The 19,824-nt window shown below is 47.6% G+C and overlaps 1 protein-coding gene across 1 annotated transcript; it reads left to right on the forward strand.

The window, feature by feature from the left end:
• Positions 1-801: 801 nt before the first annotated feature.
• Positions 802-19,058, forward strand: LOC119393534 (heat shock-related 70 kDa protein 2). The gene is made up of 7 exons (XM_037660602.2): positions 802-1,012; positions 2,471-2,826; positions 6,661-6,941; positions 12,006-12,486; positions 13,105-13,425; positions 16,560-16,673; positions 18,930-19,058. Exons 1-7 carry the CDS (start codon positions 802-804, stop codon positions 19,041-19,043), a joined length of 1,878 nt encoding a protein of 625 aa, XP_037516530.1. The 3' UTR covers positions 19,044-19,058.
• The last annotated feature ends 766 nt before the right edge of the window (positions 19,059-19,824 follow it).

Genomic DNA, 19,824 nt, shown 5'->3' on the forward strand with positions numbered 1-19,824 from the left:
TGACCGCATGCCATGCAACTCGTGCCGCTGTAGAACAGAACGTAACCGTGCAAATGCTTTGTTTACGTCAAAATGCGGAAAATTAAACCCACATAAGCAAAAGTATATGTTTGAGTCGTCTGCTGGTGATAGTCGCCGCCATCGAACACCGCTGCAGTGACGAACGGTTGCCAGCACTTCGCGAACATCGCGTCGGCCAATCAGCGCGCGCATGCTGTCCGCTTGTGCGGTCCCACCGAGGACTGTTGCGGAAGCCTTCCGCCTCGAAAAGCGGAACGGAGCAGAAAAACGGAGCGGAAACGGACGTGCGGTGGCAGCGCGGTGAGGCCTTAAGTTGTCGCCGCGGAGGGCGGGATGAGCCTGTGCCACCGCACGTGAGGGAAGCGTGTCCCTTAATGGGTCGGCTTTCCACCTTTCATCTCCGCCCGCTCCTTGTATATATATATATATATATATATATATATATATATATATATATATATATATATATATATATATATATAATATATATATATATATATATATATATATATATATATATATATATATATGATTACAAGAACCTGTCGAGAGTGTCCATATAGATGTCATCGCGATAAAAGAAAAAAGAAGAAAATGCTTAATATATGTATCTCAACAGATGCGATGTCGGAATTGGCAGGCGTGTGTTGTAGAATTTCGCAAATACTATGCCTCGTGACGCTAGCCTCCATAGATCAGTACCAGCCGGACTGACCCTCACGCCCTCGCTGTTTCCTTAATATACCGTCAGCTGGTCGGCGGGGTCCCGGCGGTGGCGCAATGGCGACAGCGACGGCGCCAGCGATAGGCATCGACCTCGGCACGACGTACTCGTGCGCGGGTGTGTTCCGCCAAGGAAGAGTGGAGATCATCGCGAACGAACAGGGTAACCGCACGACGCCCAGCTATGTGGCATTCACCGATCAAGAGCGGCTCATCGGCGAGGCCGCCAAGAACCAGGCGGCGCTCAACCCCACGAACACAGTATTCGGTAAGCGTCGGAGCATCGTTCGCCATTGTTGTAGAAGTATTCGCTTTCTCCTTTTTGAAAAAATGTATCTTTGTAGTTCTTGAACCTAATTATATTCCTTAACAAGCTCGTGTTTCATCAACGTATGCGACCACTATACTGTCATGCCAATTACTAAACAAAAGAATATGGAGGCCTGATGTGGCAAGAAGCCTTTCATGAGACAAGAGGGCTTGCCTTATACAGGGCAGCGACTACCCTGTCAAGAATACGTACAGTTGTCGAAACGGTCACTCCATGCCCTAGTCGATTTCTGATGTCATTTAACAGGACTCCATAACCTCTAATTCCATATGTTGTCGCTGTTGTTAGTTTCAATAATTCTTCTAATCATGCACAGGAGGTCCCAGTTCAGTTTATAACTACGTGTCTTCCTTCCATACATGCTGCTCTAGGAATTCTTACTATGACCTCGACATTATGAACGATATTCTGATTGTGATTCTTATCTCGCAATGTAAGTTGTACGTACGGGTTTGTTACTGCTATTAGGATTACGGTATAATTATACAGCATCATGAGAAGCATCGCTGCCACTGCAGGATATATGCGTGAAGTGAAGAACAAACATAATACGTCATTAGCGCGTGATATGGGCCCACTGACGCATACGACAGGCAAGAGAAGGGCACACATACAGCGGACTTCATACACAGGTGCTGAACAGCGAATGTATTGCTTATCCGTGATTTAAACAGCTGTATACGTGACTATGGCCAGATGCGAAATAACCAGAAAACACCACTAATACCGCCCAACGTAAGACAGCTCTTGATTTGATCGCATACGTAGAAACGCTCGCCATAACACACACAGAAACAAGCAACCACGCATACGCACATTTGCTCAGAACGAAGAATTTGAAAGCCCTGCTCAAACGTTCGTTTTGCGCGGTATTCCTTCAGAATGAATGATGCACCGGTCATAAGCACGAATATATTTTCATGCATGCTTTCCGAAGGGTAAATGGCTACAGCGGAGTTTTCGCGGGTTTGCATTCTAAAACAACGTATTCCCAATGCCAAGGCCCGCTAGGACTATGCAACAGCGAAGTCTTTCCCGTGTTATGGTAGCGGCTCTTGAGTTGTTTTTGTTCCATCGATAAATAGCTTAGCATCGCATAATGTTATATTAACCGACCAATTGAAAGTACAATATTGTCGATCTCATATAGAATATTATCGGGGAAGCCATCAGAAAGCCGAGCATGACGCTATGCTGAATCTAAATAGCGTGTCGTCATTGACAACGTACAAATATATTACGAGTATATTACTTTCGTCAGAGTCAACGTGACGTCTAGCTTTTCTGCTGTGTGTGCTTCTGTTGTCATCCTCGAGAGTGAAATCACGTATTTGTGCGAAAACATATAATCATAGCATAGGAGCCTGCGCTTATGCTCATTGTCCCCCATGACAGATGCTAAGCGGCTCATCGGACGAAATTTCGACGACCCGGCCTTGCAAAATGACATGAAGCACTGGCCCTTCAAAGTGATCAGCGAAGGGAACAAGCCACGGATCCAGGTCACGTTCCGCGGACAAACCAAGGTGTTCCACCCGGAGGAGATCTCGTCCATGATCCTTTACAAGATGAAGGAGAGCGCGGAGGCCTACCTCGGCGGGCCCGTCAAAAAGGCCGTCATCACCGTACCGGCCTACTTCAACGACTCACAGCGGCAGGCGACGAAGGACGCCGGCGCCATCGCAGGGCTCGAAGTACTCCGCATTGTCAACGAACCAACGGCGGCCGCAATAGCCTACGGCCTTGACAGGGTTTGTTGCTCATCTTTAGAGAATTACGTATGATTGAAACGCGATACTCGTAGCGCATGGCTGCTGGCGGTGAGGGTGACGGTGAGGGTGTTCGCGACACGTGACTGCATCCGGTAGACATCCGTTCAGTCTGTGGTTCCTGGAGCCTTCGGAGAACTGCTTGTGGAGCACGGCGCTCACGTGTCGCACCACGCGAAGCAGCTGGAGCGAAGATTGCAGAGCTCCGCCAGCGCTATACCGATAACCACAGACTGAACGACCGTTTACCGGATGCAGTCACCATGTGCGGCGAACCCTGTCACCGTCACCCTCATCGTCATCCTCATCGTCATCCTCACCGCCAGGGCCACGCGCTCCCAGCATCGTGTTTCAATCACCGAGCACTGTAGTACATATACCACATACACCAATAATATCAGCATATTTAACAACTTGACCGTGCCGGCGTTTTACGCAGGGGCAAATGTGGGCACAGTGAACGGAATAGTCTAAGCTGTCATTATTAAAGCACGCACTTAGTTACGACGACGCATACGCCCTCTCCCCGTAAGGTCCTGAAACCCTGACGCTGTTAAACAATTGGGTGGCTGTAGACGCCGCGTGCTTCCAACGCCAAAGGAAGTACTTTAACGAAATATAAATGTGGCTAAAACGAAGGAAGGGGAATTTTAAGGGCTCGTTTTTCTTTTTCAGACACAACATTGAGAATCAAAAGACATTCAAGCCAAGGAAAGTGTAGGCGACGTTATTTAGAGAAATTATTACTTAAATGTGAGTGATAGTCTGTTGGCTCTCAGATTTGGCTAAGCAAGATATCTCCAGCGTGGTAGCTAGTACACATACACGAGGAAACGGCACACGCATGCGTACACACACGCGCGCACACAAACGTGCGGACGCACGCATGCGTAAGAAAAAGGTTCTAAGCGTGTACTTTATTTAAAGGGCAGATGCTCCAAGCCCTGGTAATGCCATAGTGCTAACGGCAGCAGCCGAACAAAATCTTACGAACCCCTGACAGGAGCAAATGAACACTTTCGGAAGACGTGCATATCTACGAATAATTATTGTTATGGTTTTATGTCCCAAACCACGATACAAGAGACGCCGTAGTGGAGGGTTCCGGAAATTGAACACCTGGGGTTCTTTAACGTGCATCTAAATCTAAGCACACAGACCTTTAGCATTTTCCCTTCATAGAAATGCAGCCGCCCCGGCCGGAACTCCACCCCGCGACCTTCGAGTAAGCAGTAAAGCACCATAACTACTAATGCACCGCTGCGGGTAGATCCTTGAATACAAGCCATGATGACGCTGCCAGAACAAGGGAACTTTTAGACGCTACCGTTATTAATTATTCCGTACGCCCTGTTCTCTCGCTTGAATTGGGAGCTGCTGCCGTCTTGGCCCGTTCAAAAGCAGTCCACGTGTGGGCTGTGGGTTTGAGTTGATAATTCAGAGCTTTGGGCTGACTCGCTCACGCCATGTTGAATTACCCTCCCGTGCGTTGCTCTCACTCGTAAAATTGCTGTCACGAAAATTTATTGCGTTAATACGCGTGCTAGACAAGCATGGTTTCACACGTCACAAATGGAAAGCGGCTCAAATGGAGGTTAACTCATTTTAATTACGTGGCTTCGCACGCAGCTTCTTTCAAATGTACAGTGTAGGCTTGCTTAGCACAAGCGGACCGACATTACTCATTTTCCTCATCTGAGCAAATAATTCGCTGCCCCGGGCCATTGAAATCTTTCTGACGACAATAATTACGCCGACGACAATCACAGGGAGAAATATTTGATAACGGTGAAATTATGACACTCGAGTAAATGCGACATACGAGATAAGAAACGAACGAACATCGTGAGCACCAGTGGCGCAGCCTGAAAGTTTTTTCGGGGGGGGGGGGGGGGGGGGGCGGGACGTTCAACCATACTGCATGCATGTTCGTGCGTGGTTTGTATATGTGCCTGTATATACACACAGGCGACATTGAAAAAGATCGGGTGGGAAGTTAGGGGGTGGGGGCACATGACAAGGGCTGGACTTATAGAACTGTAGTTTACCTTTAAAAAACGTATTCGCTAGAACACCGCCACGCAAGCTTGAAGAACCAACAACAATAATCATGCAAAAATACGAACTAACCCTGCTGATGACCACTCCACTGCTGTTGGTTCTTTACGCATGCGTGGCGATGTTCAAGTGAATAACTCCTTTAAAAGGAGTTATTCACTTGGAGTTAGTTAGTCCAGCCTTTGTCGCGTACGTTTCTCCTCTATAGTGCTCGCGTCGTAACTTGCTGGAGCCCTTCACTTGGTCATCATGCAGCAGCTGGCCCAGAAAAACCACACTGCTAAATTGATTACGGTTAACACTCGATCTGACGAAACCCGATTTTACGAATTTCCCGACTTAACGAAGAAATGTGTATTCGCTGTCACGTGCCCATAGGGTTCAATGTTCTCATCAACTGGAATTATCGAAACTGTCATGGCACCAAACCCGACTTAAAGAAGCTTTAACAGCGAAGCCGTTTAAGCTAACGGTAACTTAGGCACCGTCGTGCGGAACTCCAGAGGTGGGTATGCGTCACAATAATTGGGCAAGCCCCACTACCGAGTACGGCAGGTGCCAGCGTTAAACGAAATTTCTGCTGGGCGAAGTGGAGCACGTGAAACACGTCAAAGAGAGAGAGAGAGAGAAAAAGAGAAAGAAAGAAAAAGAGAGAGACAGAAAGAAAGCGACAGAAAGAAAGAGAGAGAAAAATAGAGAGAAATAAAGGGAATAAAGACATAGAAACACATAGAAAGAGAGAGAAAGAGGTGGAAAGAAACAGACACGAAAAAGGGATAGAAAAAAAACAGATAGCAACACGGAAAGAGGAAGACGGAGAGAAATAAAGAGAAACAAAAAAGAGAGAAAGAAGCAGAGGGAAAGAAAGGGAAGAAAGAAAAATAAAGGTAAAGAGAGCGAGAAAGAGAAAGAAAGAGAAGGAGAGAGATAGAGAGAAATAAACAGAAAGAAATCGAACGAAACAGAAACAAAAAAAAAGATACAAGAAACAGAGAGAAAATTAAAGAAAAAATAAAGAGGAAACAAGGAAGGCCACCCTGCTTCGCTCTTCCCTCGGGCTTGGCACCACTAGCGCAAAGCTGTCATAGTATTTTCCTAAAATAAATTAGTAAAAATGCGGTAATTTCTCATTTTGGCACAGACGAGTTTTTCTTCGAACGTGCAGCTGCCCCCGTCACGATCCTGTAGCTTTATTTTGACGAGGCTGCACGCCGCACCCATGCGTTAAACAGCGGTCTCCACAGTCGGTATACAGCGCTTTTACGTGCCAGATGGTGCTAGGGGCAGCGGTGCTTTATTGTCCCTGTAAATGGTCCCACATGAACACTATGGTAGTTACTTCCGTTATTTCATGGTTTCTGAGAAAGACGGCACTGATCGTCTCCTTGCAGCCTTCTTACTTGTTGGCCTGCTGGCAGAATAAATGCTATCGTTCTCCTTGTATTCGTATGACGGCCGCCTGTCACAGCTTGACGTGAGCGTCTACCTAGTCAGCATCACCCGTACATGGGAGGCTCCACAATCTAACTGCTCTCGCGTACTTTTCGCACGCGCATGAATGAGTTAGCGGTAAATACAATGCCGCGGTAGCTTTATGGTCTCGCTGCGTTACAATTTCAAATTTCCGAGAACCGAAAAATCCCTTCCCCGATTTTATGAACTTCCCGATTTAACGAAATACTTCGAGTTTGGTTATAACTTCGTTAAATCGAGTTTCAACTGTATACCGAAGCATCATTTTCCGTTTCTCCCGTTTAGGAGGACAAGAATGCGCACAACGTTGTCATCTTCGACCTCGGCGGCGGCACGTTCGACGTGTCCGTGCTCTGCATCGAAGAGGGCACCTTTCAGGTCAAGGCAACGTCGGGCGACACGCACCTTGGCGGCGAGGACTTCGACAGCCGTATGGTGTCCTTTCTGGCGCAGGAGTTTCTGCGCAAGCACAAGAAAAACATCGAGAACGACAAGAAGGCGTTGCGCCGCCTTCGCACCGCCTGCGAGAAGGCCAAGCGCACGCTCTCCTCCTGCACGCAGGCCAGGTGAGCATTACGAATGCACCGCTCTGAAGGAAGAAACGTCCAATGCCACCTTACGGAGTCCTCAATGAATCGAACAGATAATTAGGCCAAGGAAAGCATATATGACGTTAATTGTTGTCTTTAGCTGTAGTGTACTAATTGCGACGTAAATTGAAACGAATTGAAGCGGACGAGAAATCACCCTTTCCGTCGGCGGGATATGAACCCGAAACCTTCGTGTTTGAATGTTGCGGGTTCATCTTTCTATGTGGCCTCTGAGACCCGCTTCGACAGTGCGACGAAACACAAATTTAATCCAACGTACGATGACGCGTGAGTGCCACTATACCAGTCACCTAAGCCAAGAAATAGGGTCTCCTCTCAATTAAAACGAATATTTTAATTATGTTAAGGCATTTATAAGGCATAAGTATTAATTGTGCCAAATGCGAAACAGAAAAATATACAGGAGATAACAAAAATATAGCGCTCACTCGGAGCGTTAGTCATGGAAACAGCATTGAAACGGCAACGATGAAAAGAGAAAGAACTTCGGTAACTCAACTTCGCATTCGGAAGTTAACAATCAACTTTCAAGAAGCATTATTCTGATAGTGGCAACACGAGAGAGACAATTACAGATAAACATTGTCGACGCATTCCAGAGTGGTCGCATTATACGGCCACCGCTGACAACGCAACCGTGGAAGCAATTAAACAATTAGCCTTCAGTAAGGCAGTGCGCACTCGTGGATCTGGCTTGTGTCTGGCTGTACCAGACACGTTTTGTGTACTTTTCAGAGCGCGCGAGCACGCGCTTGTGTGTGTGTAGGGGGGGGGGGGGGGAGGGTAGTAGCAACAATAATATTTGCCCGCGTTTTGCGTGCCATAACCACCATGTGATTATTACGCATGCCGTAGTGGGGGGCCCAGAGTTAATTTCGACAGCCTGGGGTTCCGTAACGTGCTGCTAAATCTAAGCACGCGGGTGTTCTTGCATCTCGCCCTCGTCAGTATACGGCCACCGTGTCTGGGAATCGAACCTGCGCCCTCGAGCATAGCAGCGCGACACACTACATGCTAGCCTACCACGGCGCGTGTGTTTTATGCATGTGCGTATACGTGTGTGCGTTCGTAGGTCCTTGCGGGCGCGCGCGAGATCACTCACTTGACTCCAAGCATGCACTATAAACTATGGATTACTTACTCAGATTAAACCACAAGATTAACGACGAAAACAACCGAGTTCAGTATTCGTACCCATACTCTATTTGTAACTGCGTGATGCATTAGGCGCCATTTCAAGGTCTACGACCTGAAGTGTAAAGGCATCAGAGTTACTTTCTTTTCAGTCACGACATTGGCATTCAAAGTCTGGAAATGTTTGGCTGGACGAACACACATGTCTGTCACTAGGGAGCTCCTCTAAGCTGCGTACATAAACATTACAGCTCACAGAACACGCTATTTACGTATCTGCAATGTGATACGTCGCCTCAAGGAAGGTAACTCTTGAACGTCATGAGGCTATATTCCGAAGCTGATGTGTTAGGCACATATCAGATGGCATTTCTGCTTCACTGAAAGCAATGTATACCCGTATAAAGCGCGCTATGCCAGAAAAACGAAAACCTAGTAAAAGCCGTTTTATAAAGCCAGATACCGCTGTAGTGCTGGTCCATACTTTTCATGAAAATTAAGCAAAGCTAAGAGACAAGGCTAGGCAAGTACAAACATCGCGGAAGTTTCAAACGCATCTAAGTGAATTTAGTATTACCGACGTGTGTGTGCTTGCATGTGGCGAGAGGGGAGGGGAACGTGAGGAGGAAGTGACTAAGCAGAGTAATTTCAGACGATGAATTTTGGAACGTTTGTGTTGCGAGGTAATGATGACTAACTTTGACGCTCAGTATATTAATATCGCATTCATAGGTGGGATCTCCGGTACATGCGAGTCACGAAATTTATTTCCTTTTTTGTCTGAAGCGTCTGACACTGAGTCTGCTTAGGGTCACTGCACTCATTTTAGTGCAGTGACTTTAAGCAGGTTTAGTGTCGCGAAAAAAAAAAGATAGCGCGGAATCCATTACGCAGGCTTCCGTCCGCACTCGTTCAATCCGGCACCAGACTGTATTATGAAGCACAAGGTTTAAATTTTGATATTTTACGTGGAGAAACCAAGATTGAGGCCTGCCATAGTATGCGGCTCCGTATTACCATTGGCAACCTGGTATCTAACGCGTAACTAAATCTGAGTACATGGGCGTTCTTGCATTTGGCCGCCGTGCCTGGGAATCGAACCCGCACCCTTGTGCTTAGCAGCGCTAGCGCTACGCCCTAGGCGCCACGCCACTGCTGGGGCTTTGTTGTGCAAGTGAGACCTTTCTATCCACATTATTACTTCGTCAATATACTCGTTGCGGTTGCTTAGCTGCTAAAATGTATCGCTGCTAAGCTCGACAAGCTAAGTTCATTTCCGGGCCACGGTGGCCGCATTTGTATGGAGGCGATATGTAAAAACGCACGAGTAATTAAATTTAGGTGCACGTTCACAATTCCCAGGTGGTAAAACTTAGTCCGGCGTCAGCCACTACGGCGTGTTTCGTTGTTTCGGCCAACGTTACTAGAACAAACTCAGTTTCAAAGCTCCGTATCTCCGCCAGCGGAGGAGGGTGGTCCGAACGGCGGTCGCGAGAACTAGCGGCGCTGCAGTTCCGTCTTGCGCCACTATCGGCGCGTCGTCTGCTGCCACGGCTTAACGCTGCGGTCCGCCGCGCGGTTGCTCGCGGCAACTTTCTTATTGTACTAGTTAGGTGGATACTTAGGCGGATATGCATACGGTCGTCTGTATGCATTGGCCCGCGTGCGTTGTTCATTGATTGGCTAAGAATCGATGTTCGGTCTACATTACCACGCCCACTTCTTGTTTTATTTGATGTATTCGGGTTTGACCAGAAAGGACGGTTATCAACGCTCGACGCTGTCCGCGAAGCACTGTACGAGAAGCTTCGCGATTGTAGTAGATCGTTTTGGTAAGATTGCGCGCTGCACGCGAATGTTCCAGCTTTGTCGAGAGATAACGCCGCCACCAGCGATATCACTGGAAAGTTCGATAGCGCCTGTATAAAAGCCGACGCGCTTGACTGCTGCAGTTGATCGACGGTCGACGCTCTGTTCGCCGCTATCATTGTATTGCTGTAGTTTGACTTTCAGTTTCCCGGCCACAAGTTCGGCCAAATAAAGAGTTTCATCTCGGACCTGCTGACTGCTACCTTCGTCGACGTCACGACCCTGTGACAATATTTGAGCTGTCTACATTGCGCTTAACTTCCAAGCATAGGAGTTTCTAAGCGAATGGGGGTTTTCACAGTACTTTTTATAACTACCACCACAATTTTAGCCCCTGCCGTCTTATCTAGACCAAGAACAACCCAACACATTTGTAAAAGCCTTTATAGTGCACAAAGAAGCGTACTCACTCGAGATACAAAAACGTTCTAGAAAAACAGTACTCATGTTTCTACAATTTATTCAAAAAACTTTCTCGAAAAACATCACCGATGCTTTGCAATGTTTACAAGACACGTTTTCGCGACGGTTAAAGGGATACTGACCCAAAATCGGAAAATTTTACGAGAACTCGCTAAATGAAATCTCAGTGTGCGATTACATCGAATAGATGTCTTCTCTGAGCAATGTTTTCAGCGGATAGTTTCTTTTCGGTGTCTCATCTTTCTACGTCGCATCCTTCTACGGCGCCTTAAACAATTCGAACAGATCGGCCGTGATGTGAGCACCGAGCAATTATTCGCGCGTACTCTGTCGCTAGAAGTGTCTTCAGTATTCAACTTCGGTTTTCAACTTCACCGAGCAGATGTTCCATGCCCTCAGCACTTTACACTGTGCGACAGCCGTTTGCGTTTCGTGCTGTAACCGTTCACTACGCAACTACAATTATCTTTTGCACAAGTAAGTCTCCGTTCCCGAAGCAAGGTGTGGGATTGGGCTAGTTGGTATTCCATTATTAAACTGCTCAGCGCAAAAAATTCGACACGGTACACATAGAAAAGACGAGGACCAGCGCTGGTCCTCGTCTTTTCTATGTGTACCGTGTCAAATTTTTGCGCTGAGCAGCCCGTTCGCGAGCCGGCGAGTGTAAAATATTCCGCACATCTTGTTCAATGCCTCGTCGTAAAATCTCTCGAAAATCCACTGCTTTGAAGGCATAGCGACAGCTGACAACTGATCGAATGTTAGTGTGATGCAACTCTCAGTCTCGGTAGCGTATATAGGTAATCGCCTGCCTTTCGTTTTGCTCTTCTATTTCTGGCGGCTCCTTCAAACTGGGCACTGGACTTTCGCGGGACGCCGTGCGTTTTGGGGGGATTTGCGCCTCGGTCCCGAACATTTTGGCTTTGAAATGTGGGGTAGAAGTGCTGGTAACAAACGCGGCACGGCACCGCGCGCGAGTTCCCACTTTCCACGTGCGATCAAAACGTCTTGTCCCGCAACGACACGACGATAGTGCTTTACAATGTCGTCACTCTCACAATGAACGTCACAGACCTTGCATTTCGCAGTAAGCTTTCTATCTTTGCGATGCAAAGCTTGAATGGCGTAGGGTCTTTTGGAGGTCCGAAGAAGTGTCGTGAAGCGGAGTCGTCGTTGCGGTAGCCGCTCTTGCAGCCCGGCGCAAAGCAAGTCGGCATACCGCACTGTGAATCTGTTCGCCCTCGTTACGCTTCGTACATCATGCACATGTCTTCGTACAAGACGCTAAGCCTGGTCAAGAACAGTCGCAAAAATGACGAGCTAACAAAGCGCAGACGACGCTGTAACCCACGCGCGCTCGTACATCGGCGGCGCCGATCACAACAAGCGCCAGCCGCGGGAGCTAGACGTGACTGCAGCGCCACTAGTTCTCACGACCGCCACGCGGACCGCCTCTCCGGCGGAGCTTTTAAACTGAGTTTGTTCTAGTAACGTTGGTTTCGGCGCGTCAAACCATAAACACTACTTATATTTACGCAGAACCTTGAGCTATAGCGCGAGCAAAGTGCATATTTCGCAAATATCTTTACACAGCATTGAGATCGACTCCCTGTTCGAAGGCGTGGATTTTTACACGTCCATCTCACGCGCGCGGTTCGAGGAGCTCAACTCGGACCTGTTCCGGTCCTGCCTGGATCCCCTGGAGCGCTGCCTCAACGACTCCAAGCTGACCAAGCAGGAAATCAAGGACGTCGTTCTCGTAGGCGGCTCCACCAGAATCCCCAAGATACAGAGGCTCGTGCAGGACTTCTTCAACGGGAAGGAGTTGAACAAGTCCATCAACCCTGACGAGGCCGTTGCGTACGGCGCTGCCGTACAAGCAGCCGTCTTGACAGACAACAAGACGGTAGAGCTGGAGGACGTACTCCTGCTCGACGTCACCCCGTTGTCGCTGGGCATCGAAACGGCGGGCGGCGTGATGACGGTGCTTATCATGCGCAACACCGCCATACCCATCAAGAAGACTCGCATCTTCACCACCTACACGGACGAGCAGCAGAGCGTGCTGATACAGGTGGGCCATCAAGTTTCTGCCTACCTGTACCGACGAGTAAAAAACGCGGTGGATATTACATTGTAAATGTCGGCACTCTCGCGTGGGCGCGCCCACACACAGATCCACACAGTTTATTTTAATATGCACACACAACTCTCCGGCTGGCATATATTTCACTGCAAAATCAGTAAGCTTACCAAGTGACTTGCATTGATAACTACAACAAGAAAGCAACATTATAAAATACTGAAAATATTATAAGAAACAAATATGAAGTATACAGGCGTGCCCAATATGAGTTGCAACATGCTACTTGTGGTCAAAGCGGTGCCAGCACTGAACGGTGGCGGCGACATAGGAAACAGTCAGTGAAGTAAACACCGTTTCAACTACTGGTATTTGCAATACCTATTTCACGTTTGCCGCTGTTACGGTGCAGGCGTGGCGCCCCTTCAACCATGGCCACCATGTTGCAAGTTGCAACTCATACTGTGCGCCGCTGCACACTTCTTACATTTCAGCACATCAAGAACATGCACCTATAGCAGAATATGGCGTAAGATACTATTTCTTGGCGCACCCCGCCTCTAACTATTCCTTTAAATATTTACAAAACAATCTGCTATGTCCGCTCAGGTTTTCGAAGGTGAGAGAGCTCTCACCAAGGACAACAACTTGCTTGGCAAGTTCGTGCTCAAGGGCATCCCGCCTGCACCGCGGGGCGTGCCTCAGATTGAGGTCACCTTCGACCTGAACGTCGAAGGCATCCTCAACGTGACGGCTGTCGAGAAGAGCATTGGCAAGCCTAAGAACATTACCATCTCGAACGACAAGGGCCGCCTGACCAGCGAACAGATCGCCAAGATGATCAAGGAGAGCGAGAACTACAAGGAGCAGGACACCTTCGAGAGGAACCGCATCGCCGCCCGAAATGCGCTGGAGAGCTACTTGTTCCAGGTACGTACATAGCCCACTGTGGCTTAAAGGCCAACTCCGGCGATTTTTCGAGCTCGGTGGATCTCAATGAAATTCGCTGGCACGTTCCTTTGCACGTTTCCGTCATTTATGCCAAATTACAGGCTTGAGACATGCGCAGATTGTTTGTAAATGAATTTTAAAGATTGCCTGCAAACGCCCTCCTGGCTTCCCACAATTATTGGTAACATTGCGTCTGTGACGTCAGTATTGGGAAGGCGGCGGAAGTGACGCAGCCGAGGGCACCGCTAACTTCGGCGCTTCGGCCGCTACAGCGAGCGTCTGCTGTGCACAAGGCGACAGACAGCGTTGGTTTGGCCGGCGCTTCGCTGGTCGTCCCGGCTGTCACAGTTTTCATACTGCGCGCCGACGTGACCGGCATGCCTTGCACGACTTCCGGTTCGTTCGTAACAACGTCTACGTCATACGTAGACAGTACATTCGAGTATTTCTGCTATCGGGCCCGTAACAGGAGCGTCTCAGGAACATAAAAGCACCATTACTTTACTGAGGACGACGCAGCGAGCGATGGAAAGGAAAATGATAGGTGTAACTTTAAGAGACAGGAAGAGAGCAGAGTGGGTCAGGGAACAAACGGGGGTTAAGGACATCATAGTTGAAATCAAGAAGAAGGAATGGATATGGGCCGGGCACGTAGCACGTGGGCAGGATAACCGGTGGTCATTAAGGGTAACTGGCTGGATTCCAAGAGATGGCAAACGCGTGAGGGGGAGACAGAAAATTAGGTGGGTAGATGAGATTAAGAAGTTTGCAGGTGTAACTTGGCAGCAGAAAGCACAGGACCGGGTTGATTGGCGGAACATGGGAGAGGCCTTTGCCCTGCAGTGGGCGTAGACAGGCTGATGATGATGATGATGACTTTGACATGGCCAAAAAATCGCCGGAGTTGGCCTTTAACTATTTGCTGTCAGAGCTTAATATCACTGCATGAGGTTCGGGCTCTTGGCATCCAGATGCCGTACATAGTGAAATGGCTAGGGCTCTGTATTTTTCGTGTCCATGCATCAAAAACTCATAGGGTCCCTTATGCACGCGCCCAAGACGACTCGAAGGCAAAAACTGTCATCATCTTCTTCATCTCACTCGATATACTTTTCCTCCTCCCCCCTTTCCCAAAACTTTCTGCCCCTAACGTGCTTTTGCACTGCCTCCAGGATCGTAGCCATTCTAAGCTTTCTGCACCTCAGCTGGTTTTGGCACTGCCTCTGGGATCTGCCCACCTTTGACCAAACGACGACGTCATGTTATGACGTCACGTGACTTCACGTTATGACGTCATAGTGACATCATGATGACACAAACGTTGGCGATTTGTGATGTCATGGGACGTCATATGATGACGTCATCGCGTGATGATGATTTCTTATCAACACTCGTGTTGACGCCGCTGACGGTCAATTTTCGCGTTTGATAAGGCGTCTTAATAAAAAAGTGGGCAGACCGGTTTCATGCGAAGCGGTCAGCGAGTACTCTATGGTGTGTATTATGGCTTTGAGCCAAGCGTTACTAGGTGGATCGACGTGGTTTTGTTAAGTGTACTAGCTGTGCGCACAATGTGGGCTTACCAGGCACGTCGACAACACTGGCGTTTGAAGGGTAACCTATGGTGCGACGTAACGTCAGCCCTTACGTCAGAGTAGATAGGTCAGTATTATTGAAACTAAGTGCACTTTATGGTGCAATCATGTGAATATCATACGTCACTTTCGTTAATGTATTCCTCCGGGGTCGAGCAATGCTTCAATATAGCTTGTTGAATGATGGAAATACAAATGTAGTGTTCATTAGACTGCTTTAAAATCGGAGCCAACACTGGAACCATAATCTGACTGACGCGGGCATCGTAAGGGCACATATGTAGTGTTTATTGCTTTCTTGTAAAATTAGTCGGGCCGACCTGCGCCGTAAGTGAAGCAGGCTTCAAGCACTCCGTCTTTAATAATAACAATGAATACCAATAATGCTGGAACAAATAAATAATTGTGCATATGCATCTGTCTATAACCTCTGTTACCATCGTTGAAGACTTCAATGTGAACACATAATCAGACAAGAAATGGTTACTTCAGTTCCTGCTAGAAGAGTTTCATTTGAAGTTCCACACTAATCCATGTCCCTCAGCTACTCATCAACGGGCGTGTACAGATTTAAGGGAGCCCATCCTTGAGACAAGGTTATGTAGTGCTCACAGGCGTCAAAGGAATCGCGCACACTACGCATTTAAGTAGAGACGCGAGCTTTCTCCTGCGATCCCTGCTACAGCCTGTTCTTTTGTTTATCGCAGAGATAGATCAGCACGTGACAGATAGCTTGTAGTGAGGTTAAAACACCGCCCGTTCTCCAACATTTTCCTCAGCTTCCTGAACCCATGACTCGAAAAGATAGGGGAATATTCTGGAGTACACAAAACCAAAAGCTGAAATCCCAGTAGAAAATTTGTCTCTTGTGCTAAAGGCGTGGTATTAGCGTACGTTAGAAGCTATGTGGGCCAGACAAGCCCTTATACAAATAGAGTGCCACACTTGACCCTTTTGACAAAAAACTCAGAGAGTCCCTTATGCGTTCACCTAAGACGGCTGGAAGGCGAAAGCCATCTTCTTTTTCTTCCAAGTCGATGTATTGAACATCCCCCCCTCCGGGATATTTCTGCACCTAACGTGGTTTTCTTACTGCCTCGAGGATCAGAGGCACTGCAAGCCTTCTGCACCAGCTAAGGCGCACAGAGCTTTCAGTGCCTTCGATGCTTCGTGATCGGCCCACCTTCGGCCAGTTGAAGATGTTATGTGATGACGTCGTCGTGTGACATCACGGTGACATAACAAATTTTGGTTATATGAGACGTTATGATGACGTCATATGGTGACATCATTAGATGATCATGCTTTTTTGCATCACTCGTGATGATGCCACCGACGGTCAATTTCCGCGTTTGATGAGGCATGTAAGGCTTTCGCCTGAAAAGCAGAACCGCATCGTTTTACCGTATGTTACGAAACAAATACATACACTTGGCACCACGACTAAGAGCAACAACGCACGGTTGCATTGTAACTGTCAGGAAGCCCGAACAGTGTTGAGCCGTCCATCTTTTCCAGGTGCGCACCAAGATCAAGGAAGATCCCTCCGTCAACAGGGTCCTCAAGCAGGAGGAAATGGACAACGTTCTGAAGAAAGTGGACGAGATGGAGGGTTGGCTAGAGATGAACGCAGTGAGATGTGTTTCTATTTTACACTGACCTAGTTCCCACCATTGGGGTTTGCATCTTGCGTTCAGTAGTGCACCAAGATTGTGTTAAGAGAGAGGAGGAGACTATGGGCAGTTGTGGTTAACGCGCACACACCTCCGCATAGTGGCGTAGCCAGAAATTTTTTCGGGAGGTGTCCAACCATATTTTGTTTATGTTAGTGCGTGCGACATTAGAGTTTAATCAACCAAGGGACCAGGCAGGATTTCGTACAGGCTTCTCAACAATAGACCATATTCATACTATCAATCAGGTGATAGAGAAATGCGCGGAATACAACCAACCCCTATACATAGCTTTCATAGATTACGAGAAGGCATTTGATTCGGTGGAGACATCAGCAGTCATGCAAGCACTGCGGAATCAGGGCATCGACGAAGCCTATATAAACATAATGGAAGACATCTACAGCGCATCCACCGCCACTATAGTCCTTCATAAAGAAAGCGACAGAATCCCAATAAAGAAGGGCGTACGACAGGGAGACACGATCTCTCCAATGCTATTCACCGCGTGTTTACAGGAGGTTTTCAGGGCCCTAGATTGGGAAGAATTAGGGATAAGAGTTAATGGAGAGTATCTCAGTAACCTGCGATTCGCTGATGACATTGCATTGATGAGTAACGCGGGAGACGAATTACAGCTCATGATTACTGAACTGGATACGGAAAGTAGAAGAGTAGGTCTGAAAATTAATATGCATAAAGCTAAAGTAATGTGGAACAATCTTGGCAGAGAACAGCGCTTTGCGATAGGTGGCGAGACGCTGGAAGTTGTAAAGGAGTACGTCTACTTAGGACAGGTAGTAACCGCGGAGCCGAACCATGAGAGTGAAATAACTAGAAGAATTAGGATGGGATGGGGCTCATTCGGCAAGCACTATCAAATCATGAATGGTAGTCTACCACTATCTCTCAAGAGGAAGGTATACAACAGCTGCATCTTACCGGTACTTACCTACGGAGCAGAAACCTGGAGACTTACAAAGAGGGTTCAACTTAAATTGAGGACGATGCAGCGAGCGATGGAAAGGAAAATGATAGGTGTAACCTTAAGAGACAGGAAGAGAGCAGAGTGGGTCAGGGAACAAACGGGGGTTAAGGATATCATAGTTGAAATTAAGAAGAAGAAATGGATATGGGCCGGCCACGTAGCACGTCGGCAGGATAACCGGTGGTCATTAAGGGTAACTGACTGGATTCCAAGGGATGGCAAACGCGTGAGGGGGAGACAAAAAATTAGGTGGGTAGATGAGATTAAGAAGTTTGGAGGTATAACGTGGCAGCAGAAAGCACAGGACCGGGTTGATTGGCGGAACATGGGAGAGGCCTTTGCCCTGCAGTGGGCGTAGACAGGCTGATGATGATGATGATGATGATGAGTGCGTGCGTTTGTATGTGTACGTGTATATACACACATGCAAAATTGAAAAAATGCGGGCAAAATTTGCCCCCCCCCCCCGCCCCCCCGCTGGCCGCCGCAGGACAGAAGTTCAGGGGAAGCCTCCGTCTTCCAGCTCGTCGCGGCTCGTCGGCTCGTCGCTACATGGCTGAACTTCTGGCTCGTCGCTGCATGGCTGAACTTCTGGCTCGTCGCGCGCGCGCGACCGTTACCGCTGCGGTGACTAGGCTACGTCTTTTCTTGAGGAAAATTGCCAAAACACACACACACACACACACACACACACACACACACACACACACACACACACACACACACACACACACACACACACACACACACACACACACACACACACACACACACACACACACACACACACACACACACACACACACACACACGCACACACACACACACACACACACACACACACACACACACACACACACACACACACACACACACGCGCGCACACACACACACACACGCACACACGCAGAGAAAGAGAGAGAGATGCCGTACAGTTCTATGTTTGAAAAAAAAGGGCAGATGTAAGGCACGGTGGCAGACAACGACAATTATTATGATTAGTGGCTGAAAGATCGTGGTGATGATCACCACTAGTGCTTATAGTCATCCCTTTCGAATCATGTTGCTTACAGGTAGTGGCCTCCGTGCGATAATAAAGATTTAACATATTCATTGAAATCTTCCTGCTTGTCGGCCTGACTCATCTGTGTGTCCCACCGTGCGTCTAGTATCTAAGATTGTTGTCTTACCCCTCCATGCGTTTGCGTGATCTCTGTCTCCTTGCAGAGGTCTACCAGGGACGAGTTTGAAAGAAGAAAGAAAGAACTGGAACAGCTCTGGGAACCTCTGCTCCTGCGTGTATATGCCAGCACGCAAGGAGGAAGCCAGAACACCAGTTAGAACGCCGAAGGAAAAAGTTTGGTATCTACGCGTGTAAATAAAATTTGATAGAGAACTGTCTCGTCTTATGCTACTGTCCCCAGGTTCGTTTCGAAAGTACTCGTTATAACTTGACGATGACGTAAAACGTATTTCAACGGATACACACAGCTATTTTTGCTGTCTGGTTAAATTATTCCTATGTAATAACGTAACAGACTAATTAGAGTGACAGAATGTCACTTATTGGTTTTATTTCACGCTATATAATAAATGAAAAAGGACTAGTGACTGTGACTAGTGGCTAGCTTCTACTACAATTTACAATTTCATTGTCAATAAGCCTGTGCTGAAAGCTCCTCGCACGAGCTTCTTTTTTCTGGTTGCAGCGACGCGGAATATGTGCTCGGTAATATTGCGATTACGTGGCTAAAGAGCGTACACATCATGAAAACGTAATTCGCTGTGTTTATGCAGGTTCTTAAACTAAAGCTGAACCTTACAGGCAGACAATCATTGTTCTCGACATATCAGAAGCTCCACTTAGGCAAACGTGAATAATATATTACTGAACACTAACCCTCCTTCACAGCGTCTGCTACTATTGAGGTACTGCTTAGCAGGATCAATTCATCGATCGATGTATATATCAATCAATCAATCAATCAATCAATCAATCAATCAATCAATCAATCAATCATGAAACTTCACAGGAAAAGAGAGAGCGTAGAAGAACGAGGAACATTGTCAGTAAACCATAATCCTCTTTTCTGAGAAGAGGAAAATTGCCAAACCACGACGC

Source organism: Rhipicephalus sanguineus, chromosome 5 (assembly GCF_013339695.2).
Source record: "Rhipicephalus sanguineus isolate Rsan-2018 chromosome 5, BIME_Rsan_1.4, whole genome shotgun sequence".
Classification (NCBI taxonomy): domain Eukaryota; kingdom Metazoa; phylum Arthropoda; class Arachnida; order Ixodida; family Ixodidae; genus Rhipicephalus; species Rhipicephalus sanguineus.